This window comes from Typopeltis vanoorti, chromosome 12 (assembly GCF_054136105.1).
Source record: "Typopeltis vanoorti isolate ZY-2024b chromosome 12, IOZ_Tvanoo_1.0, whole genome shotgun sequence".
NCBI classification, from domain to species: Eukaryota; Metazoa; Arthropoda; class Arachnida; order Uropygi; family Thelyphonidae; genus Typopeltis; species Typopeltis vanoorti.
The window spans coordinates 26,333,118-26,360,372 of NC_143560.1; the positions used below are offsets into that span (position 1 = coordinate 26,333,118).

General features: G+C 36.0%; 1 protein-coding gene across 1 annotated transcript in view; it reads left to right on the forward strand.

The window, feature by feature from the left end:
* Positions 1-27,255, forward strand: part of LOC150100642 (transcription factor EC-like) — a 53,325-nt gene that overhangs the window by 16,650 nt on the left and 9,420 nt on the right. Inside the window, exons 2-5 of the mRNA XM_090401371.1 lie at positions 10,020-10,115; positions 13,944-14,106; positions 19,900-19,975; positions 26,192-26,357. Of these exons, the coding sequence (XP_090257497.1) occupies positions 10,020-10,115; positions 13,944-14,106; positions 19,900-19,975; positions 26,192-26,357 (501 nt within the window). The remainder of the gene's footprint in view (positions 1-10,019; positions 10,116-13,943; positions 14,107-19,899; positions 19,976-26,191; positions 26,358-27,255) is intronic.

Sequence of the window (27,255 nt, forward strand, 5' to 3'; positions counted from 1 at the left end):
GAGAATAAATGCAGTCAAGAAGGGAGTGAGAGCTAGATATTTCTTCATAGGGTGGTGCGTGGTTGGAATGGATTGCCGGTGGATGTTGTGAGTGCAAGCAGAGTGAATGAATTCAAGGACAAGTATGTTAGCTGGTGCGTGAAGTATGTGACCTCACTCGATGAGTCCATGACTTCCTGGAGGTCTCTCAATAATAATAATAATAATAATATTGCAACCGATTCATACTTAGCTGCAGGAAGCTTTAATTTTGAAAAGATGATAAAAACGAAGCAATTTAAACAAATGCTTTATCAAAATAAACGTGTCTGAAGTACTCGGGAGAGTAGTAGGGGGTATTTTTAGTTCTCTACATGGCGAAGAATCATTTGATGATCTTGTGTTGTATAAGAGAGAGAATAGATAAGATTTTAAGGCGTGTTCAATAGGATTCACGTGCTTCGATTGAAACAATAAAAGACCTGGATTAAAATTCAGTTTCGGATTTATGTGCAGAACTCTCAATCCGTGTAGAAAGCTGTTATAGCTGATGTATATGTTGTGTGTGAGGGAAAAAAAAAAAATATATATATATAATAGAGAGAGAGAGAGAGCTTTAAAGGGAAATTTTATTTATTCGTATTTATATTTAGTGAGTTATTGATCTATTTGCAATTACTGTCTTCTTGTTGTATGTTTTCGAAAGATGGCCTCAAAGAATAAATAAAATACGTTTCCAATGTAAATGTATAAACTGCTTGAAATAACCGACCACCCTTGAGGTTCCAGGTGTCACTATTTTCGTCGATGAATAGCTGACACACCTTATTTGATATTTCTAATTTACGTTCCGTTTCCTGTGCCAAGCACTAATCCCACTTCACAGAAGTTAAATTATTGATCAGAATAAATTTGTGCCTGCCGAGGAAACTTAGAAGACTTCATAAGATTATTTCTTCTTGAACGATTAGCATGGATTGGCGCGTGTACCGCTGGCGTGATCATGTACATGAAATTGCTGTTTGAAGAGTATGTAGCCTTCGCTGTTTACGATGTAACACCTGTAGGAATGTAGTGCTGAGATATGTACACAGATGTTGCTAGAATATGGCCATTTTTTTAAAAGACCAACTTTAACACGTGTGTATGTGTGTGTGTGTGTGTGTACCTTTTTTGATTGCTTGTTCAGTAACGTATCAAAGATAAAATTTCCGGGAAAAAAAACCCAGTGAAGCTCTCTCTCTCTCTCTATCTCTCTCTCTCCCTCTCTCTCTCTTTTGTAAAACCAATTTCTAAGTATACATTCGTTTTAATGTGGAGAGAGTGCAAAGGTCATAAATATTTTATACGAATCCCACTCATGAAAGATTGTTGATTTTTCGCACGTTAGTATCGTGAATGGGTTAAGATTTAGATAATCCGAAAACTGCTCTACAGACCAAACATGGAATTTTTTTATAGTCACTTCAGACCTCTAATTATTAGGGCGATCTGACCCCAGGTAACATCATCCATCCTCCACCACCACCACGAAAAGACGCCTAGAAGCATCCAATCTCGCAGTAGATTCAAGCACATGGCCCATTGTTTGGATTTCTGAAACACTGTCCACGTTGCCAAAAAAAAAAAAACAGGTACCGAATGTGTGTGTGTGTGTGTGTGTGTGTGTGTGTGTGTGTGTGTGTGTGTGTGTGTGTGTGTGTGTGTTTCTATCTATTTTAAGACCTGTTTTTCCGCAGACATAAAACTACGAAATCTGATTCAGAAATTTTGATGAGTGAAACTCAACAAAATCTGTACCAATTTCTGCCGTCCCCTCTTAAAATTTCCAAAATTTAACTTTCCTTATGTTTTTAAGAACAAAATGTTTGTTCTCGGGTCAAGAAAATGCGATTATATTAAAAATACTATATAATTTTATTTTCTCTTTGGCAAAGCGCTTTTATCTAAAGGTGAGTCAGTCGGTCTCCTACAGAAGCGGCAGGGTTTCTTCTCCCGGGGTTTTTCATCCCACAAAAAAACAAACAAAAAAAAATACAAACCAGCCAGAAGAACATACACAGTATCCGGACTTAGTAAACTACGGGAATAAGGACTAACAATCCCCTGTTCTGTCAGATAGGTCCGTGTAGATCTACACGTAAGCGTAAAACAGGAAAGAAGGATTTTCACATTCAGCAAAAAAAAAAAAAAAACAATAAAAAATTCAGCATTTTAATCTGCAGGTTTCCTGCTCTGCGAATGAATCTATGCTTTTGATCAGTTTATTTAATCTACTGTTGGTTTTTGATGAAAGGTTTGATAAGCGTTTCCGACTCATTTTGCTGAAGCTACAAACTTGGATATTGTTTATCTCCTTTAAATTTCTCGGTTTGTCCCTTAGATCCTTCTTCAGATTATACCGAATATTTAAAATTTTGAGGGAAAATTTTTCCAGGTGAAGCTGTAATTATTATTCGATTTTATGTGACGACCAAAATACATTTTTACTGCGTCAATGTCGTATGCCACAAGCAGTGATTTTATCGTATTCACCATATCTAATCTCGTATTAATCTTCCTGTCTTTTTTTTTTTTTTTTCAGCAAAGAATCTCCCATACACAAAAGCTAGTCGACTCATTACCGGACATCACTACCGACTAACAAAGCAAAATGGTTATTCATTTTCCATGGTAATATTGATACACAAAGGTAGCCTTTAGCGTGCGACTTTTACCAAAAACTTTTATGAAGCGTCTCCATAGCGTGCTCGCTAGATAACCCAACATTTGCCATTTGATTGGAAAAACCTGGGTTAAAATTCTATATAAGACTCAAGGAATCTTTCATAAGGGTTCTCAATTGAAAGAATTACCAGGCTTTCTTTGCAGAGATGGAAGGGTTTCCTTTATTGTACTCCTGTTTTTTCATCCATCAACGCAGACAAATTGACTGGAGAACACACGCTAGTTAACACACAATACACTAGACATATTGGACTAATTTTTAATGAACTAATATGGACGTTTTTATAGTGACTTTATTTCTTTTTCTCAGCGGCTGATTATTCCATGTCAAAGAATGTTCCATTGTAATGTAAGCAGAACTATAACCATTGTAGAAGCACTCGATAACCTTCGCCCAGATAAGCGTATGTCCCTATTAATCGATACTTCAGACAATAGGAACAAGAACAAACACAATTTGAACTATCTAGACTGAGATTTCATTTGTGTTTGCACTCCATCGGGACGTGAGATAAGAGACTCCCTCTCGCCCTAGTTTTTATGATAAGGGAGTTCTTCGATAAAATCTTATCACTGTTTGCAGCTGTGATACATCTAACCGAGAAAGTGTTAGGTTTTGGGTTTTTGGACTACTCCAACAGCACGTGTTCATTTCAAATGGATACATGTGTTGTTGGATAAGGATTGACTGTACTTTTCTCACCATGTTTTAATTATGAAATGAAACTGGAGCGAAGAAGTTACTATATTAAATAAAGACCAGCGATTTTCTCTTTCCCATTGCATGATATAAAACATGGCAATATTCTATAATGAACTGAATAATGAATATATTGTCTATGAATAATGCAGCATGCCTCAAAGGGATTTTCTGTTATTTATTCACGATTTTAAAAATTAATTATATATTTCCTCATTGGTTATATATGTGCAGAATCTTTCATCTAGCAGAGAAATGATCGGAATTTTCTTTCCTTAAGGGCCCAGTAGTGAAATGATTCTCTGTGTTGTGATTTATGAATGAAATGTTTTTGAATTTATATCTTAGCCTTCAGTTCACTAAGCAAAATAGTTCCATGGACAAGAAATGCCCAATCATATAATTGGACAACTTTATTCATCTGAAATGTATTCATGAGATTGTCATCTTCATGACCGTTGAATTTATTGTCTGTCCTCTTTACACAAGATTTCCTAGTGAAAATTGCAACAAAACAAGCATAATATTAGCGTTCATATCAAAGAACAGTAATCTCATGTTATCACTAACTCTTTAATTGGTCCAGTTTCTTCCAGATCTCCGAAAGTTGAATCTCCTACTAATCATAATGGTGATTAGTAGGGGATTTTTTTATGTAAATTCCTCACACGAAAGATAGTAAACCAATAATACATTAGTATTAGTATTAATATTGGTACTGTTGCCGGGCTAAGGTTAGATCATCTGGAAATTCAGCCAAATCTTATCTGGAGACCAAACGTAGGATTGTTTTAAGCCATTAGGGCTCCAATAAGCACAGTGATGGTCTAGCACCAGGTGAAGAAAATCGTGTATCACCTAAAGACACTCACAAACATCAAACAGCCCTGCCTAGAGTGGGATCTGAATCTCCAGTTGGCAAAACTGTCCACTCGGTCAACCAGTTCGGTGTTCTTCAAGAGAGCAGGTGTGATTTTAGCTCCATGCCAATGATTGCAGAGCAAACCACTTCTGGCAAACAGCATTTGGCAATTAAATCAACACTGCATTATCACATCACCACGGAGGTGATATCCAAATCCAACATGGCTCCACACGCATTCCCAGAAACATTGTTGCCGTCACTTGATTTAATCTTGGAAGGGATAGAGATGCTTGCATGCTATGTGTTTTTATTTCCTTATTCCGATATAGCAATGGAACAGGCGCGTCTCTTCCCCAGTGATTCCAGACCATTCCCCCCCCCCATCATCAACGCACCATTGCACTTTGGTAAGCGGATCTAGCTTTGTAGTCACCGGTGAGCTTGCATGCCCTTCTGTGACAGACTTTTCAATAACTCAAACACTCACGGGCTTTCATATTCTTACTTTGTTTGGTACGATCTTCATTTTCCAACTAACAGTGGTGTGTCGCTGCAAAAAAATTTCTACTTGAGGTCGTCTGTTTTCCAGTAGCAGGGCAGTGCACAAATTTAGTTTCTCAGTTATTGCTTCCTATAACAATTCGTGTTGAACACGAATAAACTAAGAAATTCTCTGTCTCCTGTGCGTATATTGAGTACTTTGACTAGCACTAATAAAAGACACTTGTCCTTTAAGAGGAAAGACGTGAGTTCGAATACCGAATCAACTCTCTGACGCTTGTCTCCGTATTAGACACAAGTCGAATTAACTTGTGTCTAATACGGAGACGTCAGGGGGGTCTCCTCTGTTACGAAAACAGATAACTTGGCAAGAAAATACACACCGTTAACATGCTCTTGCATAAAGGTTAAACGAACTGTTGTAGCTTAAATTCGATTTCTAAATGTCAAGTCGTCAGCGATGTGTCTTTGGATCTTGTGTGTTAATGGAAGATATATTTATTCACTTTACACCGAGATGACGTCTGCATAAATTTACATTTTTATGAAGGTGTGAGGCAGACTACAAATCGTTCTTATTCAGAGTATTCGCAAATACCGATTTTCCATATTAAAATGTTACAGAAGATTGATATTTCAGTCATATCCTGAGCAAGAAAAATAATCTCTAAATTATGCAAGATTATACAGTGGAATGGAGTTATTAAGCAAGATTCAATGTCCGAGACACGAAAATGCGAAGGGAGGAACAGGGAAATAGTTTTTTATCACATAATTTAGCAAGCATGCGTATTAAAAGTACCAATTCCTAGAGATTTTCAATTTTTGCGAATTAATTTAAAAAAAAAATTATCATATTGAATAAGTCATATCAAACTATTTGAACCAAATTTCAAGACGTCTGACTTTTATCATATTTTTTAACTGCAGGATATTATTTCTGAAAAAAGAAATGAAATAAAAATTACTTCAGATCGAAAAGCAGATACTACAAGGATACGAAATAATTTTGTGTGAAGCATGCTGACAAAGGTGTCAGCAATCTCTTCCATCCCAAATACCCCTAAGAATATTTTACATTATATATATATATATGTAATAAATTTTTTAAGTTGGGGATATTGTATATTAGGATAACCAAGTAATTTTATAAGCTTGCTTAGTTACTTAACTCCTAATCCCAAGTATGCAAACAATTAAGTTTGCGCCTGAAACAAAGTTCAAGTCTAAAGATGGTACAACACCAGGGCAACTCATTGTAAATTTAGGAGATATAGATGTAATTTATTACATCTATATCTCCTGCAGGAGATTTTTATTAAAAATAAAAACACTTTGTTGCAACTTCTATAGGTAAAGGTGATAAGGCTCTGTATTACTAAAACCTTTGTATTTGGGGTCTAGCTACTCACTGAGGAGACCTCAAAAAAGGTTGAAACCGGTCTGGGTAGTGACCCCACCCATAATGCATTGCGGTATACATCTTCTAGTGAGATGTGCTTTACATTATGGGAAAATACTAAGAATAGTGATCAGAGCTTTACCCACCTTTACAATGAGTTGCCCTGCCCTGGTGTTGTACCATCTTTAGGCTTGAACTTTGTTTCAGGCGCAAACTTAATTGTTTGCATACTTGGGATTAGGAGTTAAAATAACCAAGTTTATAAAATTACTTGGTTATCCTGGTGTTGTACCATCCTTAGGCTTGAATATATATATATAATGTCCGCGCAGTTAGCCTAGTGACTATGCGCTTCGCAACCATATGTCGGAGGAAGGAGTGTCCTAGGTTCGATTCCAGTCGACGACGTGAGGAGCTTAAGGATCTTTCCAGCCATAGCCAAGCTAGCCGGTCTTGGCGTGGACAGCAAGGTTTTTTCCCCAGTTTATCTGGGGTTTTTCATCCCGCAAGCAAGCAAACCGGCCTCGTGAACACACAGACTACAGTCATAGAATATAGTACGGCAAGGAAGGCAACAGGAAACCACCTTGCTCATAATCATTTCCGTAGATGGTGGCATATATAGCTACCCCCCAAACGGCCGTAAGGAAGGGCCGCCTTCTCCTCGGTGAATCTTATCAGCTCATTCACTATTCCCCCTCCTCTGGTAAATGCAGTGACATCTTTTCGAAGATGGGCAAATCCATTATCGACAGTATTGTTTTCAGCGTTCAACATTGTGAATGTGGAACAACAGTGATTGAACTGAACAGAGTACTACAACAGAGACTTAGTACTTCAGTGTGTACAATATTTCCAACTGTGTTATTCTCTTTATCAATCTTAAAACAGGAAGTTTGAATCTTTACACTTGATATCGTGAGAGTTCGTGTGTAATGACTAACACAATGATTCTGTTCATCAACGTGAACGCTAACACGATCAAAAGTTTGTCCCCGGGGGGACTTTATCAGTAGTCATCGCAAATGCTAATCTGATGGGAAATTGCTTACGGTGAAGTACAAACGTCATATCGTTATCATCTTTTGAGTTCAGAGTAATCCTGGTGGCTACGACATTCGCTGTCCTCCAAATCTATTTAAAATTCGCGTCACACACACTCAAGTCGTATAATTCTTTTATTTTATATTTCGTTTTATTTTAGACAGGATTTATTTAAGCATTGTATATTGCGATCTAAAAGTCACTTTTCACCAATAAAAACAAAGAAATAAACTATTGTTATTACAGGGTGTCCCAAAATTCACGCAAGATTTAAATTTAGGCGCCATTTGTGCGGTAAAGTGTTGCCAACGAGAAAAAAAAGACAGCGTGACAGCCGACAGTTCAGGGTTATTAAAAATGACCACACACAGCGAAGAGAGTTCGTTGAATGGATTATGGAACAACAACAAGTGGATGCTTATTTTTCGAACAAATCATCTTCAGCGATGAGGCTCATTTTCATCTTGATGGCTTCGTTAATCGACAAAATTGTCACATTTGGGATTCAGAAAATCCACGATTCAGAAAATCCATGCATTTGTTGAGAAACAAATGCATCCACAACGTGTCACTGTTTTTGGTGCGGATTTTGGGCTGAAGGCATCATCGGTCCATTCTTCTTCGAAAATGCGGCTGGTAAGGCAATAACAGTTAATGGTGCTCGCTATCGCGACATAATAATCCAGTTTTTTGTGCCTGAATTGCAAGATATGGATGTGGACGACATGTGGTTTCAACAAGACGGTGCCACATGCCATACAGCCATAGAAACGATTCAATTACTGCAGGAGTCATTACCTGGTCGTGTAATTTCCCGTTTTGGTGATCAGAATTGGCCGCCCAGATCATGTGACTTAACGCCGTTGGACTTTTTTCTTTGGGGTTTTTTGAAGTCTAAGGTTTATGCCAACAAGCTCACGACCACCCACGCCTTGAAGGAGGAAATTGAGCGCTGTATCAACGAAATTCAGCCACATTTATGCAAAACGGTCATGGAAAATTTCGACAAAAGAGTGCGTATGTGCCAGCAAAGCCGTGGAGGCCATTTACCCGATATGCTATTCCATGCATAACCCTATACTGTATACTTTATGAATCAATAAGAAATTGCAATTTTTAATTAAAAACCTGTGTTTTCTATCAAAATTACTTCTTGCGTGAATTTTGAAACATAAACACCTTGTAGTTGTTTATGTTTCAAAAATGCTATCAATGGTGGCAGTGTTTTCTCGTAGCAATTCCCATGACTACATAGATTATAACTTCGATCCTAGTCACCGACTAGAACTATTTTCCGTCGCTTCTCTAGTATATTTATCTTCGGATCAGGAAAATTAGATTTGACTTGCAGCAACTTCGGTTTTTAACCCCGCGACTCAGAATATTAACCACAGAACTCTGACTATTTCATGCGAAAATACCATTTTTGATAAGGAATACCAGGTGGTGGGAGTTGTGTGCCATATTCTCTTCACCCGTAAGTCTATAAATCATTGATAGAAGCGAACTCTACTACCGATGAAGACTAAGTATGGATGGCTTCCTACCATTTCCAAAAGTTAGGACTAAAAAGAGTTCTCCTGCTTCTGTTTGGAGAATGAAAAGGATTTAGAGAGCGTTTTATCTTGTAGTTTGTATAAAAAATAAGATCAATGTTGGCTGAAAATGCTTTTTATTATTCTACTGTAAATCTTACTTTTCCTGAAATAGTTCAATGTTTACATTCACAATTATTATTTCACTGAAATAACAAACTAAAATGAAAATAAATGAATGGAAGGATGAAAATATCGTTGATCATATCACGATGGTAGTTTTAGACTGTAAACATTGCTGGCTAAAAAAAAAAAAAAAAAAAAATCGGCAGCAATGCTCATTTTCTGTTTCATTTCTGACCAATGGTTCAGACTCCATATTGCTCTCCGAATTATTTTGGACTCAACATTATGGCAATAATAATAAAGCACTTTATTATTATTTTTAGTTTGGGTTAGAAATAATTAGGGTCATTCAGAGGATTTCATACAGATGTAGTAATCATTTTCGTCTCCGAAACTCCAGTTTTTCATGGAGTAAAACAGAAGAACAGCTTCTGTAGCTCATTCAGTATACACGAACGCCTTTGGTCGGAAAGACCTGGATTCGATTCCTGTCCATGACGTGAAGAACCTTTATCTGGTCTCTTTCGACTAAAGGTGAGTCAGCCGGTCTCATACGGAGGTAGGTAGGAGGTTTTTTTTTCACCTGGAAACTCGGGTTTTTCATCCCCCAGAACAGGCAAACCCGCTCCGTGAACACACACATTGACAAACATTGGGCACACCAGGAGGCATAAAGCTAACCACCTTATCCTCGAGTTACGGTTGTGGTTGCGAAGTCCAAGAATAGGTCGAAAGGTCGCGGGCACTTAAGTGCCTGTTAGTTCCACTGATAGGATAGAAAACAGAAGGACAACGAGGTTGACACGTCATATACTGGCCTCATAGTTTTAGTTATAGTGATTTCGCCGGTATCCAATCAACTCAAACATCATTCTATATATAGAATTAATGGATTGCATTCAGTTGGTTGATTGATTCGATATAAATCTCTCGCGCGCGCGCTCACGTGTGTGTATTCATTAAGTTTTCAAAATTGAGAATTCGGTGATGTAGGATATATTTAATTATAGATCTATCGATACTAAATATTTGATATTTTAATCACCTTTTTGTTATACCGATATATCAACCAATCTAATAAGTAGATTACTTTAGTTGAAACTGTTATTCAGATAATTAGAAAATCAATATTTGTTACAGGTTGATGATTGGGATGATATCAGCACTGAAACAGCCTCCACTGAATCCAAAATGACTATCCAAGATCTTGGCTGTCCGTGCAGTCCTGTAAATGGTGTAAGTAGACTCACAGATTTGCTTATTGAACATGCGCGCCGTTATATTATACTTTTTGACAACTTTATCTTGAGGTAGAAAGTTATAATAGTAATTATAATGAGGTAGAATATATAATACATTTTTATTTATAATAATAAAATTTAATAAGCTTCGAGAACGAACTGGTTACGTTCGTGATTCTAATTCTGGAGGTAACTGATCATTAGCATGTATTTTTTTTCCCCTGTTCCTCCAAGAAGAAACCTGATTTTTATCCGCAGCTCAGTAAAATCAATCATTAGCGAACTTACATGAGTGTATATAGATAAATACTATTGAGTATTATGAATATCGACTCTTTAAACGTCCCCAGGAAATTCATACAAGCGATACTGAGAGTGAAGACTTGCTGACTATGAATTTCCACAAATTTACGATTACAAGACACTTCCGCCTACTTTCTTTTGATGGAAACAAGAAAATCGTTAGAGTATATATTTATTATATTAATTACGTGTAGGTCCGCGTGGTTAGCCTAGTGGCTGTGCGCTTCGCAATCATATGCCTGGGGACGGAGTGTCCTAGGTTCGATTCCCCTCGGTGGTGTAAGAGCTGAAGGATCTTCCTCAGTCATAGCCAAGTTAGCCGGTCTTGGGCGTGGACAGTAGGGGTTTTTCCCGACTTTATCCTGGGGTTTTTCATCCCTCAAATCGGTGGAGTTGCTTAAACGTAAATGCAGAATGTATTTCTTTCTGTGTGTGTGTGTGTGATGATAAATTTCCTATTATCAGATTTATTTTCATACATTTAAAATATATCCATGTCCTGAGCAGAAATCTGTTGGATTTCTGCTCAGGACATGGACTGGTTATTACTAACACCATGTTCCAACATAAAAATGTGCACAAATTCACATGGAGAGAAGAGGCTAGGAATAAGAAAAGTCTCATTGACTATGTTATTGTAGATAGTGATGTTTTCTCCCTGGTGCAGAACACCAGAGTGTACAGAGGATTTGAAATTGGAAGTGATCACTATTTAGTCTTGAGCAGGATAAAATTGAATTTCATATTGAAAAGAATAACATGTAAGAAAGTTTTAAAGCGAATAAAAGTTGAGCAGCTCTCAGATGTGAGCTGTAGACTAAAATACAGAAATATTATTGAAAAGAAAATGAAAGAGTTTGAGAACAGGAATCAAACCTTGGAGATTCAGTGGCAAACTCTGAAGGAAACATTGATTGATTCTGCCAGAGAGGCATGTGGTGAGGTTGTGTACAAGGATAAAAAAATCAGAACTCCCTGGTGGACACAGGAAGTTAAAGAGGCAGTGAAGGAAAAGAAGAAAGCATATCAAAGGTTCCTGGCAAATAAGTCAGCTTTTACTCTTACAGAATACAGAGACAAATGTAAGAAAGCTAAACAGTGTGTAAAACTAGCTAAACAAAAGTCATGGGAGCACTTTGGCAAGAATATAGAAAATAAATATCAAGAAGGTGGCAAAATATTCTGGAGGTTGTTGAAGAAACTTAGGAATGGAGGAAAGAGTGCTGTAAAAGGAATTAGAGATGATAAAGGTGAAATGAAAACAGGAGAAAAAGATATCCTTGAAGTATGGAGTAATTACTTTGAAAAACTGCTAAATGAAACAAGCAGTGATGACAGCACAGTGATAAAAAACACTGACCAGGCATGCAGTCAGGAATACATATCCATACTTGAAGTAGAAAAAGCCATCAAAGGCTTAAAACGTGGAAAGGCAGCAGGAGTAGATGATATTCGACCAGAAATGCTGAAGTATGGTGGTATAAGAGTCTTACAGTGGCTGCACTGCATAGTTCAGAAAGCCTGGACAGAGGGACGAATTCCCGATGATTGGAGTAGAGCTCTCGTAGTACCCATATATAAAAAGGGAAATAAAACTGAATGTGAGAATTACAGAGGTATTTCCCTACTGAGTGTTCCTGGCAAGATCTATGCAAGTATACTTGAGAAACGGTTGAGAAGAATTGTGGAAGAAAAGCTTGGTGAAGAACAAGCTGGATTCAGGCCAAATAAAGGCTGTCAGGATCAGATCTTCACTTTACGACAAATAGTCGAGAAAGCATGGGAATATAACAAAGATCTGTATTTAAGTTTTGTCGATTTGGAAAAGGCATATGACAAGGTGCCAAGAGAGAAGCTATTCAATACGCTGCAGTTGTATGGTGTCAATGGGGCATTATATCAAGCAATACTTAGTCTTTATTTGAGTTGTGAGTCAGCAGTTAGAATTGAAGGAAGTACAGGAAGATGGTTTAATGTTAAATCTGGTGTGAGACAAGGATGTACATTATCCCCTCTGTTATTCATTATCTATATGGATCACATTATGAAGGAATGTGGTATTAAACCTGATATCAAAATTGGAGATGTTAATGTCAGCTCTTTGCTTTATGCGGATGATGTTATACTTCTAAATAAATCCGCTACAAGTCTGCAAGATTCTCTGACTAAATTGAATAGCTGTTGTAATAGATATGGTATGAAGGTCAGCAATAAAAAGACAAAGACAATGAAAATAGGCAGAATCATTGAAAATGTCAACTGTGTTGTGAATGGAGAACCTGTGGAACAAGTAAAACATTTCAGCTACTTAGGCACAATTTTTACTGAAGATGGTAAACTAAATATAGAAATAGACAACAGAATCAGCAAAGCTGGTATCGTGGGAAGTCAATTGAATAAATTCATATGGAATAAGAAAGAAATTAGTCGGAACACTAAATTAGCTGTATACAAGACTGTGTTCAAACCAATTTTAACTTATGGATCTGAGAGCTGGGTCAGAAGTACAACACTTGACCAAAGACTAGAGACCGCAGATATGAGAGTCCTGAGAAAGATTAGAGGCATGAACAGATGGCATCAATGGCAATATCATATTAAAAATGAGGACATTAGGAAAGAACTTGACATTGTCAGCATCCAGGAATGCGTTAGCAGAGCTAATCTCAAATGGTATGGTCACTTAAATAGAATGGGAGAGGAAAGATTAGCAAAACAAGTGTTCTCTGCCAGGTTGGCAGGAAAACGACCCAGAGGAAGACCAAGATATAGGTGGATTGATACGGTACAAAGTGCCTTAGATGATAGAAATATAAGATCTGATAATATTGGAGTCTTGACAAGTAACAGACTGATTTGGAGGAAAATTGTAGATAGGAAGTTAGTAATGATGTAATTTTTTCATGTAGTACTGTCATATCCTGTACACCCCTTGAGGGTACATGGCAGGAATTTGATGATGATGATGATAGAATATCTGTATTTTAGAGACACAGCGAAATAGGCAGATCGTAAAATATAATTAAAGATTAAAGTAGAATTAAAACTATATTTATTCAAATCGATGAGTGCTCATACTCCCTTTTCCCTAGAAAAAATATTTTTAATCAAGCAAAATAGAAGCAGGCAAAATAGCCGTAAATATAATATTTGTAATCATTTCTTTCAAAAATCCTGAGGCTTTTAAAAATATAAACAACGAATTGTTTTTCACAATTTTATTGGTTTTACGTCAATAACTAAAAACATTAAGATTTCTAATCGCTATCCCACAATGTAATTAGTATGAAAACAAGTTGATTTGATACTTTGTTTACTATGATATTTGTAAATAAGACTAAACGCAGCTCACGATTTCTTGTCTGCAGTCCGAGAATTTTTGTTCATTTCTTTGGTCAACATATATAGAATAAGTTGCTCTAAATGTGGAATGAGTTTTTTAGCAATGTATGTTGAAGTCGATATAGTAACAACAGTTCTAGTTATTGGTAATTCTACCTTTTTTTTTTTTTTTTTTTAGATTCCTGATCCCGAAGGGCCTCTTCAAGAGCTAACGTTTTCCTCAGGGGCTGATAGAATATCACTTTCACTTTCAGATGATATGCCCGAGGTGAAAGTTCAAAACGAAGACAAGTTCTTTATACTGGGTAAAGATCGCCAGCGGAAGGAAAACCACAACATGAGTAAGTGAACGGAAAAACCTAATTTTCATTTTTAGACGACAGAAATGCGGTATTATTATCAGTATACGATATAGACACGGCTATCGAGAAGGCGTTTGTTCCAGACGTCAATTGACAAAACAGAAATGTTAAAAGTCGCGATTTTTTTTTTTTTTGTTTTTGTATTGTTCTGGAATATTATTTAGCATTCGCCCTTAATAAAGTGTCACCTTTTGCCAATTTTCCTGTTTGCCAATAACTGTTAATGTTTCGATTTGGTCTATAATCGAGAAGTCTTTAGTCTTATTTGAAATGACTAATAAATGGCATTATTATTATTATTATTATTATTATTATTATTATTATTATTATTATTATTATTATTATTATTATTAGTGGCGGCTCGTGCGTAGGCACTATGGAACTGCAGCACTCCCAGTTTTTCTCGATATATAAATATATTTATTAATTTATTTATATTTGCTTGTAATATTTAATTTTATTTAAATTTATAAAATATTTATAAAATATTAAATAAATTTTATTTATTTAATTTTATAAATAAATAAAATTTATTTATAAAATTATATAACTAAAAATTAAAAATAAAATTATAAAGAACTGTCCGTCGCGCAGTTCCACTGTTGTTTATATGCAGTTCGCGCCAGTAGTAGAGTATTCGTAGTTCTTATATCGTGTTTACTCCGTCTCTTTAAACATTTGGACATTACAATTAAAGGATTTAATTGTAATGTCCAAAAATTGTAAATCCATTCTTTTAATTACAATTAAAGGAATGGATTTTATTTTTAAGTAATTTTGAATTATACAACTATAATATTATCAATAATAAACAATATTTTTCATGAAACAAAACAAGAAGAATATATTTTATTTTTAAGTAATTTTGAATTATACTAAACTGTATAATTTTATCGATAATAAACAATATTTTTTCATGTTTAATTTTTTTTTTTAATTTTTCCCATAATTTTGATATTTTATCCAAACACGTATACACTGTACTTACAGTGTGTATGTAGATTTCGACAGTTGCAGCGCCCCCACGATTTCAAGCCATGAGCTGCTACTGATTATTATTATTATTATTATTATTATTATTATTATTATTATTATTATTATTATTATTATTATTATTATTATTACTTTATACATTCCAAAGCCTCATCACAGGAAGGCACATCATTTCATACTACTCGTCTAAATCTTCCAACGCCATCTACCGTCCACTAACTGTATTTTGTGTCGTTAAATATTACGTGTACTTTGGCCGATTTGACTGAATGGTTAGGAAAAAGCCAGTTTTTGGGAGAAGAAATTCTGTTACATCCATGTGAGATCGGTTAACTATAAAGCAGGCGATTATGATAAACTGCGGAGGCAGCTTACAGTGGTGCCATGGTATGAGAAACGACATGATAGAGGAACTGCTGGTGCATGGGAAGTAAGTCGTCAAGAGGTGTTACGAAGAAAGCCATAACTGACTGCATTCCCAGTCAAGAGAATTAATCGCAGGGATGTAACATCGATAAATAAAACTTTAAAACGTGCGTTACATAAAAAGAAATGTTATCGAACCTATATCGTATGAAACGTGATGAGCACTATAACGAACAGGCCAAGCACGCGACAACCATGGTGAGGAAGGGTAAATCAGACTATGAAAAAAGTTAGCTGAACAGGTTAAGGCAAGTTTTTCGCTATGTGAAAAGTGAAAGGAAGAGTGAGCACGGTAGGAGAACATTAATCAAGGACTAATGTCATTCTACTAAGATGTAAAAAAATAAAAAAATTAAAAAAAAATCAGCTAACGCCTTTTTATTCCCGTATACGGGAGTAGGCGAGGCCATTTAGCCCTATCTAACTTTTTGGAGACTGAGTGGGCAGTTCAATCTCCACTGGTATCAATCAGAGACAGATGGCGCAAGGCTATCACTAATTAAGCGGTACGCAGTGAAGAGAGACGGCTCAAATGTGCCGCCATCTCGTGGTCCTTAACCCTAACACAATATATTTAATGTCTGAAATAATGTGGGTTCTACGGTCGATTTTCTTGAGTTTACAGGACGAAAAACCCGAGTTTCCGGGAGGAAAAACCTGCTTGCCCGTGCCAGAGATCGACTAACTCGGGAACCGGTCGAAAAAAGGCTTAGAAAAATTTCCTCTAGTCGCCGACTAGACTCGAAACCAAGTCTTCCTTCGTGCGGCCAAGCGCGGCGGTGTGCAAACGCCACATCCGCTGAGCTACGCAGGCTTTCATTTCTAAGATGTAGGATGTTAAAAAAATATAAGGGCCTGATGCAAACACAGTTGGTTTGGATGATATACCAGTGAGCTTTATAAAGGAATGTGGAGAATTAGCTACCTCCTTACTTGATTGTTTAACGTGAATCTCAACATGAACACACGATTCGTAATGATTGGAAGGAGGGAAAGATGCAGTTCGTGCAAAATTGATATAGCCAGTCATAGCCCATTCTGCATCTCTAGAGTACTTTTTAAAGTATTCGAGAGAATAGTGAGAAATCACATTAAGCCATGGGATAGGTAGATAACATGATCTTTCACAAGCACAGCATGGCTTTGTTAAAGATGTCTCGTCTCACCAACATGTTCACCTTTTACCATATAGTGACAACAGAGTTAGATAAATGGAACTGATGCACAACGATTCTTTTAGATTTTGTCAAAGCATTTGATGGAATTCTGCACAACAGTTCTCATTATTATATGGATTGAAAGGTAAGGATATACAAAATAGGCTTGCGATACGAATTTAAACGTGGTTATTTGAAAGATATCAAAGGGCGATGTATGGAAGAGCCGGATCTAAGAAAAAGAAAGTGACAAGTTTGATACCAGCGGATTCTGTCTTTGGACCATCCTTAATTACATTTGGAATGGTCTGGAGGGAAACATTCAGTTATATGCAATTGAAGAAGTTGGAGCAGATACAGAATACTTGAGGATGACTTGAACAGACTGGGTCTATAGATTCAAATATTAAGGAATATCAGTTTAATGATGTTAAGTGAATAGTTATGTATTTTGAGTTGAATATATTGCAGTCTGAGGATTAATTTTATGGGAATTTGTGCAAGTGGTTGATAAAGTGGATAGGGAATTAGTTTAGAGACCGCATTACCAAGAAGGTAGTCAAGACATCATCTGATAAATAAGTACAATGTTGAAAAGAACACTAACTTGTTGGAATAAGCAGTTATTCTACTACTTTACAAGGCCTTAAATAATTGGAATAAGCTTCCAGCGGCCTTCCCTGAACAAACCCTCTGGCTCCCACTGCCTGGAGATGCTATATATAATAATAATTATTATTATTCAATAATACCGTACCAGATAAATGAAAATAAAAATAAAATTGAAACAAAATGAGGCAAACAACTTAGGCAAAGTACCACTACCCAACAGTATTCATTATTAAGCAACTTCTTGGGTTCAAATATGCCTGAAGAAAGATTTTTTTTCCCGTTTTTAATGTCAAATCTATTTATAATTATATATAATGTTGTTCTTCCGGAAACTCAGTTTTTAATACAATAATTCAGAAAACTGGATATCACTGCGTCATAGAATAATGCAAGTTAGGTAGAAAACGAGATGGTGGATTTTTGTCATCTTGCGTAGCAATCACCTGTACAAATGAACTCACCACCATCTACTGATGAAAACCGAATGCCTGCTGCGTTCTAATAGAGTGTGTATTTTGTCGAATAAAAGATTTTACAATATTTATTTACAAGTTTATATGATATCGAATCATTTTGCCAAATATTTTACTAAAACTGACACATTTAAATCAAAATTGAAATGTCGAAACAAATTTGTGTGTGTGTGTGTGTGTGTGTGTGTGTGTGTGTGTGTGTGTGTGTGTGTGTGTGTGTGTGTGTGTGTGTGTGTGTGTGTGTGTGTTAGATATCAACAAAAATTCTAGGTCTCAAAGAATTCATTAGAAAAGCATGCTGAAGTAAGAAGGAGCCAAAAAGCATGCTGAAGATGTTGTATGGCGAAGAGTTGTAACAATAGCAGTGGAGAAAAGCAAAATGGTAATTTTATTAGCGACAATTCCACTAAGGACAGTCTCACATAAAATACTAATAAATCTAATCCACAGTAGCATTTTAGTGTTTAGTTTCTCACTAATAAAATTACATAAAAAAACAGTAAGATCCTCCCACGTTTTTATTACGGCTGAGTCCTATGACATAATAACAGAGTGACGGCTGAACTGGATAAGGGTAATGGGTTTACAGTGATACTGCTGGATCTGGCTAAGGCCTTTGACAGGATACCACATGGAATTCTAATCCGTAAACTGCAACATATGGGAATGGATATAGGATTGGTGAGATGGATAGGTGGGTGGTTGAGGAAGAGATATCAAAGAGTAGTTTATTCAGGAGTTGAGTCCAAAAGACGGCCTGTGACTAGTGGTGTGCCGCAGGGTTCTGTTCTTGGACCACTGCTGTTTAATTTGTTCATTACCGATATAGGGAAGGATCTAAGATGAACAGTTCATTTGTTTGCTGATGATGCAAAGTTGGGTAGGGCAATAGTGAATGCAGAAGATGTCAAAATCTTGCAGGATGATTTGGATAGATTGGAGTTCTGGGCTAAAGAGAATGGATGTCAATTTAATGTGACAAAATGTAAGGTTATGCATCTTGGGGTGAAAAGATTAGCAGCAGTATACCACATTGGTGGAACTATACTCCAGGAGATTGATGAGGCCAGAGACTTGGGAGTGTTGGTGGATAGGGAGATGAAGTTTAGGGGGCACATTGCAAAAGTTGCTAAATCAGCTCATCAACTCGCTTGGTTGTTAAAAAATACTTTGATGAGCAGAGACACAAATAGGTTATTGTTCCTCTGTACCGAGCCTTGATAAGACCTCCTCTCGACTACTGTGCCCAGATTTGGTCACCTAGGTTTCTTCTTGATGGGGAGGAGGTGGAGAGGATCCAGAGCCGAGTGACCAAGATGATAGCGGGTCTATTGAATGAACCTTATGAGATTAGGTTGAAGATTTGTGGGTTGCAGAAATTGGTTGATAGGCGGAAAAGGAGAGATATGGTTGAGACATTCAAATTGCTGAAGGGTTTCTATAGGATTAATTCAGAGGATATTTTTGAGGTCAGGACTGGTGGCGGAGAACTAGGGGACACCTATGGAAGCTGGGCAAGGTTAGCAAGGGTGTTAGAGCCGGGTTCTTTACTTTTAGAGTGGTAAATGAGTGGAATAAGCTGCCAGAGTCTGTTGTGGATGCTATGAGAGTGAGTGAGTGAGTTCAAGGCAAGGTATGATAGATACTGTGAGAATGTCGAATAATTGTGTGGACATGATGTTTAGGGCCTCCTTCGATGAGTCTAAGGACTCCCTGGAGTCGCCCGTAATAATAATAATAATAATAATAATAATAATAATAATAATAATAATAATAATAATAATAATCTGATACAATAACAGTTATCATTATTGGAATATATCACCAACATATCACCGTTTAGCATACTGTGAAAGAATCCTTGAACGCTAAGTTATTGAAATTGTATGATTTTTTTTTTTAAATCATTAAGTCGACAAATACTTTTCTCAATTTTTCCCAAATCATTCTATTGATTTTTATCATTTATAAGCAGAAATGGACTATAAACTTGAACTACATGAATTGTATTTTAATACTATAAAAATATTATAATTGCTAAGTTATGTCTAATGAACTTTTTAACCCTTTGAATTTATTTTATTAATTATTGTTTTTTTTTTTTTTTTTAGTTGAAAGGCGTCGGCGATATAATATTAACGACAGAATTAAGGAACTTGGGACTTTGTTACCTACACCAAGCGATCCGTGAGTATCGATTAAAAAGCATCAATTATTTGATAGAATTGAATTTTCCATATATTCGTCAAAAAATATGCAAAATCAAATATTTTATATACAGATATTATCATGAGGGAGGATAATATCATCGACTTTTTAACGTAGTGCTGAGTTTCTATGTTACAAAATTCATTATTTAAGGAAAATAGTGAATTTGAAAGCCCTTGGATTTTGTCGAATTCAAACTCATCTTTTTAATTAAAAAATCTTCAAAATGAAATCATGACGTAGTCACATTCGGCCTAATTTTTTTCACTGCATATCTTTCATAGCTAGAACGTAATCACTAAATATGGAAACATGCAAAGAGAACTCAGAATATTACCGAAGTAACTTAATTGGGTATGCCAAGCAAAATTACCAGATTTAAGTGGTACTGTTTTTTTTAAGCTGTGCTACCAGGGGGCATTTCAATCATATTAACAGCAGTTCTATTATAACGCCCCTTATATAGGCACGCCCCTTATGACCGAGCAAAAAATGTAAAAGATAATTAAGGTGTATTTTTTTATACGAGGCACGATGTTAAATCACACACACACACACACACACACACACACACACACACACACACACACACACACACACACACACACACACACACACACACACACACACACACACACACACACACACACACACACACACGACGCACGCATTGAGAAGAATTACAGCTGCAATAAAAACTATCTGTCACGTAATGTGTGCATGATAGCACCAGGGTAGAAGGATATAAAATAGTCTACCGACATGACCAAAACAACTCAAAACAAGATGAATCACAGGAGAAGAAGAAACAAAAATCTTGGTTTTCCCATGTAATGTGTGTTGTTTGCAGTAAAAGTTCCACTTACGTTAAATATTCATTTTCTATTCTTCTAGGAGCAGTCACCACGTGTGAGTATCTGTCAAAGTGGATTGCATTACTTTTAGTGACATTACAGCACATCCACGTGGAACGAAGAGGGGAATCAAGCAACGAAGAGTGATATACAAGCAGATACAAGAGAAGCTTTCAATTTGAAATGATATAGAGACTGGGAAACATTTAATGTAATCGGAGTAGGATGAGACAAGGTGTATAACCTCATAACACCATCCGGAAGTAGGGTCATCGTCCCATGAAACTAGATATAGGAGAGTGATAGGCTTTTGCAAAGAGTCATCAGATCCAGAGGATTTTACAAAGTGGAATAAAAAAAATTATAAAAAAATAAAAACTCGTTTAATACTTAAGCTCACCAGTTAATCAGTGACCACCAGTATGGATTCAGCCACCAGTATATATCTTAGCCTACATCACCCACCAGTGAATTGGCAGGCAAGCAACATTCTTCTGCTTGCTATTAGGCCTGTTAAAACAAGAGCAACACTACCCTTTCCATTATACCTGCTAATTCATCGAACGTGCTTCTCCTCTCCGTCATTTATTCCCTCTCCCTCTGTTCTCTGGAATAGCCTTTTTTATGATGTGTTTACTAACAATTTCAACCTTCTGCTCTTTAAGAAGAATGTCAATAAGTTTCTTCTTTCTTACCCCTCATCTACACTTCACATACACAACACTGATGTGCTATAGGTTCTAGTTCCTCTCGTGTGTGAGATAAATAATAAAAAAAAAACCTTCCTCATGCTGATTACACCTATTCTTTTAGCAGGTTAGCGAGATGGAGTGGTTTCAGAGTGTGTGTATGTGTGTGCGCGTGCGCTTTAATGACGTCATTCTCCTGATTGAAACCTCATTAAGTTACTATACGTGATGCCTTCACAAGACATAAATTTTGATTTTTCCTTTTCATTATTCTCTCTCTACAACTAATGTTTTGTTCTGTGTTCATAGGCTAGTATTTTTGTAAAACATTTTCATCATCTTGTGGAATCGAATAATGCCAAGGTGATTTGTAAACTAAAGAGGCGTCACACGATATTAGGAGAAGGTCCTTAATAAAGTGTCCACTGTACACAAGCATAAGCGCGCAGATCTTATATGAAACAAACATTTAGTTCAACTACAGTTATTCATAGTGGCGGCTCATGGCTTGAAATCGTGGGGTGTTGCAACTTTCGAAATAGACGTACACACTGTGTTTGGATAAAATATCGAAAGTATGGTAAAAATTAAAAAAATAAATAAACAAAAAAAGATTGTTTATTATCGATAAAATTATACAGTTTAGTATAATTCAAAATTACTTAAAATTAAAATCCATTATCATAACCCCAATAATGTTCTAAAATAAAAACTATAACACATGTTATGTCTTTAATTGTAATGTTCAAATATTTAAAGAGACGGAGTAAACACGATAAGCACTACGAACACTCTACAACTGGCGCAAACTTCATATAAACAACAATGGAACTGCGCGACGGACAGTGCCGCATTACGCTAATAGCTCGTATCTCACTATGACGTATACATATGCTTGCGCGCGTAGCAATATGACACTGTGGTAAACACAGTGCTGCTAGCGTCCCTCCCAAGTGCTACAAGATGGATTTTTATTATTTTTTATACAAAATAAGAGAATTGTATAGGATTGTTGATGATAAAATTAAATATTACCAGCAAATACAAATAAATTAATAAATATATTTATAAATCGAGAAAAATTGGGGGTGCTGTAGTTCCGCAGTGCCTATGCACGAGCCGCGCTTGTTCTGTTCCGAAACACAAAATATTTGGCACGCATGCTGCATTCACGAGACAGTAAGTTTTAAGAAACTTGTGACTTTTTGATTTTTGACTTTTTTTTTTTTTTTTTTTTTTTTTTTTAAACCTGGAGATATCTGATGTCCACTGAATCATTAGCAATTCTTAGCACGGTCAGAATGTCTCGTTCAGCAGATACTTGATATGCGGCCAGGTTTTCTGTGTCAAGAAGGATCAAGTGGATCAAGTAACTCGAGACTTGCAAATTGATTATGGAAGAAAATATTGTTTACCTGAAAAAGAAAAAAGGAGTCCCAAATTAGTGAGTTTACGGAGTTATGGCTCTGTACTAAAATGATAATTCCTAAGAAATGCATTGAAAGAATTTGTAATTCTTTCGTAATATTCTGCGATTGTGTCATTTTGCGACAACACTTACGTTAAGGAAAGCACCCATTAATATTGAGAATGATGCTGGAATGTATGAGTCAGAAGGTTTTAGAAATTAGTCTTTGAACTTTTTAAGGTTTTTCATCTTATTGTACGATTTTACAATTTGTAAATTAAAATTGGCAAAAAAAAAAAAAATTGAAAATAATATTCAGCGTAAATCATGCAATAACTTGAGTGTTTATCATAATGGCAAAAGATGATGCTGATTTCATTTATTTCACTTGTCACTTTCAAGGAAAGTGATCAGTACCAAAAAAAAAAAAAGCTTTTTTTTTTCATAATTGGCTATAAAGTATTTTTCATCCTCCAAAACAGACAAATTTGCCAAAACACCACGTAGTTTTACTGTATTTTTGGTGTATTTCATAACGCATTTGTTCAGATACCTCAACAAACATGTAGTGCTGTAAAACGGCTCCATTTTAAACGCCAAGAATCAGAGCAGCAGCAAAAATGAAACGCTAACGTGAATAGTGAATAAGAATAAGCAGTTTATTAGATAGACACAGACTACGCGGCGACTGCATGAAAGTCGAGAGGCATGTAGAGGCAGTGGTGCACCCGGGGAGAAGGGGGCCCAGGCCCCCTCCAAAAAGAAAAAGAAAAAAAATAGAAAATTTTCAAAAAATCTTTTCCTAATTATTATTATTATTTTAAATTGACAAATAGAAAAGTAAAATAAAAAGATAGTAGTAGGTCTAAGTAGTAAGGACAAATGAATTAATTAGCGATAATACAGCACGAGAGACAGAATATGTAAGGACTACAAGAAGCAAGAGTGAAACGTGACAAACTGAAGAGGCAGATATACTAAATGGTATCGAGCGTAAACAGTACAGTATTTTTAGAAAGGATAGACGAATAGAAGAGGAAGTGGGGGGGGGGGGGGAGGATGCTGCTAATGATATCTGATTATTTGAGTTCACTTAGGATAGAATGGCTGCAGTACTAGTACCATGACTATAACATAGTTATGACCAATACTATTAACAACTTTCCATGTAGCAATGAATTTGAAACTCTCCGCTGGGTAGGGTCGAATGAGATCAAATACGTAGTATAGTGTTTTCTATAGACTTAGAGCAGTATTTCTCAAACTTCAGATATCCGCGTACCCCTTCTTAAATTTTAATTATTACCAAGTACCCCCTAATTAATTAATTAAAAATAAATAAATTCATTAATTAAAAAATAAATAAACGAATTAATTAAAAAATTAACTAATTAAAATTAATAAATTAATTTAAAATTTTAATTAAAATTAAATATCTATTTTATTTGAATTTATATGTTCATGTAAATAAAAAATATGATTTATTTTTAAATTTTGGTTCTCTAGAGATGTCAGACGACACACTCATCAATTTCATTTGATCCAGATGCAATATCAACGTTTTCTTGTTGCTTACAGCTACTTATATTTGCTATATTGCTCTCTTTTGTGCGTTCAATAAATCCAGTCTTTAACCAATGATCCATACTTAAGAATTTGAAAGCTAACAAAAAAAATACTGTATTTACTCGAATATAACTCTAACTTTTTTCCCAAAATTAAAGCTAAAAAATCGTGTTGCGAGATACGTGCGGAAATTTTCGGAAACTAAAGTTTTCAGAAAAAAACTTTAGTTTCCTTTAGATACCATAATGACTTTAGATACAATAATGACTCCTTTAATTATGCATAGCCAAAAATTGCCACGTACCCCCTAACTACCTTTCGCGTACCCCCGGAGGTATGCGTACCACACTTTGAGAAACACTGACCTAGAGGATCAGTTGCTGGTGACGACGAAATGCTTCACGAAATCAAACCCAATGAGTGCCGAACCAGCAATCGTCATGGGTGACACATTGCTCACATTTTATAATAATGTTACGCTTGAGTTAAACAAGGGGGATGGATACACCATGATAGTTTTGGATTTTGTTAAGGCTTTAGACAGAATACAGCATGGAAGACTGTTGCATAAATTCGAGAATATGGGATTGGATTATAAAATATTAGCGTGGATAAGAGGATGGCTGACTGACAGATATCAAACAGTGGTATATGGTGCATGTGAGTCTGCAAGATTTAAGGTAACCAGTGGTGTACCAGAAGAATCAGTACTTTGTTATTCAATTCTGTACATTAATTGCATTGGGAAGGATTTCACTGGCGAAATACAGCTATTTGCTGATAATACAAAGACAGGTAGGGTGATCAAGAGCGCTGCTGATATGCAGTACTTCCAGAATGATTTGAATAGGCTGGAATTGTGGGCATGGGAAAATGGCTCTCATTTCAGTGTTAGGAAAAATAAAGTTATGCATCTTGGTACAAGGAGATATCTATATTGGTGGAATTTTGCTAGAAGAAACTGATTAGGTAGGATTCTTGGAGTTTTAGTAGATAGAAAGCCGAAGTTCAAGGGCCATGTGAGTGATATGTGGTATTCTTCGACGAGTTTCCGACTGCCTGGAGGTCCCTCTTAATAATACCGTATTTAATCGAATATAACTCGCACCTTTTTTCCCCAAAAATTAAAGTTAAAAAATCGTGGTGCGAGAATATATGTGGGGATTTTCGGAAACTAAAATGTTTCAGGAAAGATAAACTAAATCGACGTTCATAATTATAATTATAATAATAATTATTATAAAAAAACCTCTATGGAGTCAAAGACTCATCGTGCGAGGTCCACAACTATTATACACGCAGTTTATCATGGTAACAATACATTTTTAATTGAAATAAAGTTTCATGCTTGAAACCCAGAATAGCCCACCTTTTTTTTTTTTTTTTTTTTTTTTTTTTTTTTACCAGCTCTTGAATCTGTAACTTGCACGGGAAGAGAAAAAAAAAAATATTACCGAATTCACGTTATGCTGACGATATTTAATCCGTTTTGTAAATAAGCAGGTTAATGTCCCGCCTAACGAACAGACCACAGAAAGTATAATCTGATTTTATCACTTTGTTTTCCAAATCAATTCATTTTAACTTTTGCTTTTCTTCTTTCTCTTAATTTGATCATTAATTTTAGCAAGTATATTTTAGAAATATTTGACCATTAATGGGACATTTTCATTGTCAGCTATTATCATTTAGTACACGACCTCAGGCGGAATAAAGGCACAATCCTCAAAGCCTCTGTAGCCTACTTACGCTGCCTGAAAAGGGACGTTGCAAAGATTCCAAGTATTGAAGAACGCCAGAGACACCTGGAACACGAGAACAGAACCCTCATGTTAAGGATATGGGTAAATACTCGACTGTTTTTTTTTTTTTGGTAATTCATATTAATTTATTTTTGTTTTATTTTTATTTAGATTATGCACAGGATGATGATTATTTGGTGTTATTTTGCGCATATTATTGAATGAAGAATTTTCAAGAACCCGATTTCTCTTTTAAGAAAACGAACAAAATGTCGTCGTATTGCTATGAGTCCGTTTTCTTCTCTATAAGTTGCAACAGTTGCTATTTAAATTCATGTTTGCGTCAACTCAAGGAAAATGTAGGTATACCCTCTATCCAAAAAGAAACCGAACTTTTCGAAACTAGAAGAAACTAGTGGCGCCTCCTGTTGTATATTTTTCTTGTCGAAAGCGGCAACCTTCATTAGTGTTCTGTCAACTGTTTATGACATTTGTTTCGTTAGAAGCCGAGTTATAGTGCCAAGAGTGACGGTGTGTTTTGACAACCGGTCGGAAAATGAGTTTCAAACAGAGAGCTGCGATTGTCTTTTGTGTTTAACTTGATAAAAGTTTTACCGAAACGCATCAAATGCTTCAAAAAGCATACCGTGATGAATGCTTATCCTGTACTCAAGTTTACGAGTGGTTTAAGCGATTTCAAAGTGGTTGTGAGAAGACGCTTGAGGACGACGAAAAGCCGGGCCGTCCAAAAACTGAACTGAGCGAAGTTAACATCCGAAAAGTGCGATTTCATCAAAGAAAACCCGAAATAGTCCGTAAGATTGATTTAGGATGAATTAAGGATTCCAAAATCAACTGTGCACAACATTTTGACCGAGAGTTTGGGCCTTCGTAAATTGAATTCGCGGTTTGTTCTTCCGGACAAGTTGACCGCCGACCAAAAAATGAATCGAATTGAGCATTGCAAGGACCTCATTAAAAGGATTCATAAGGATTATGA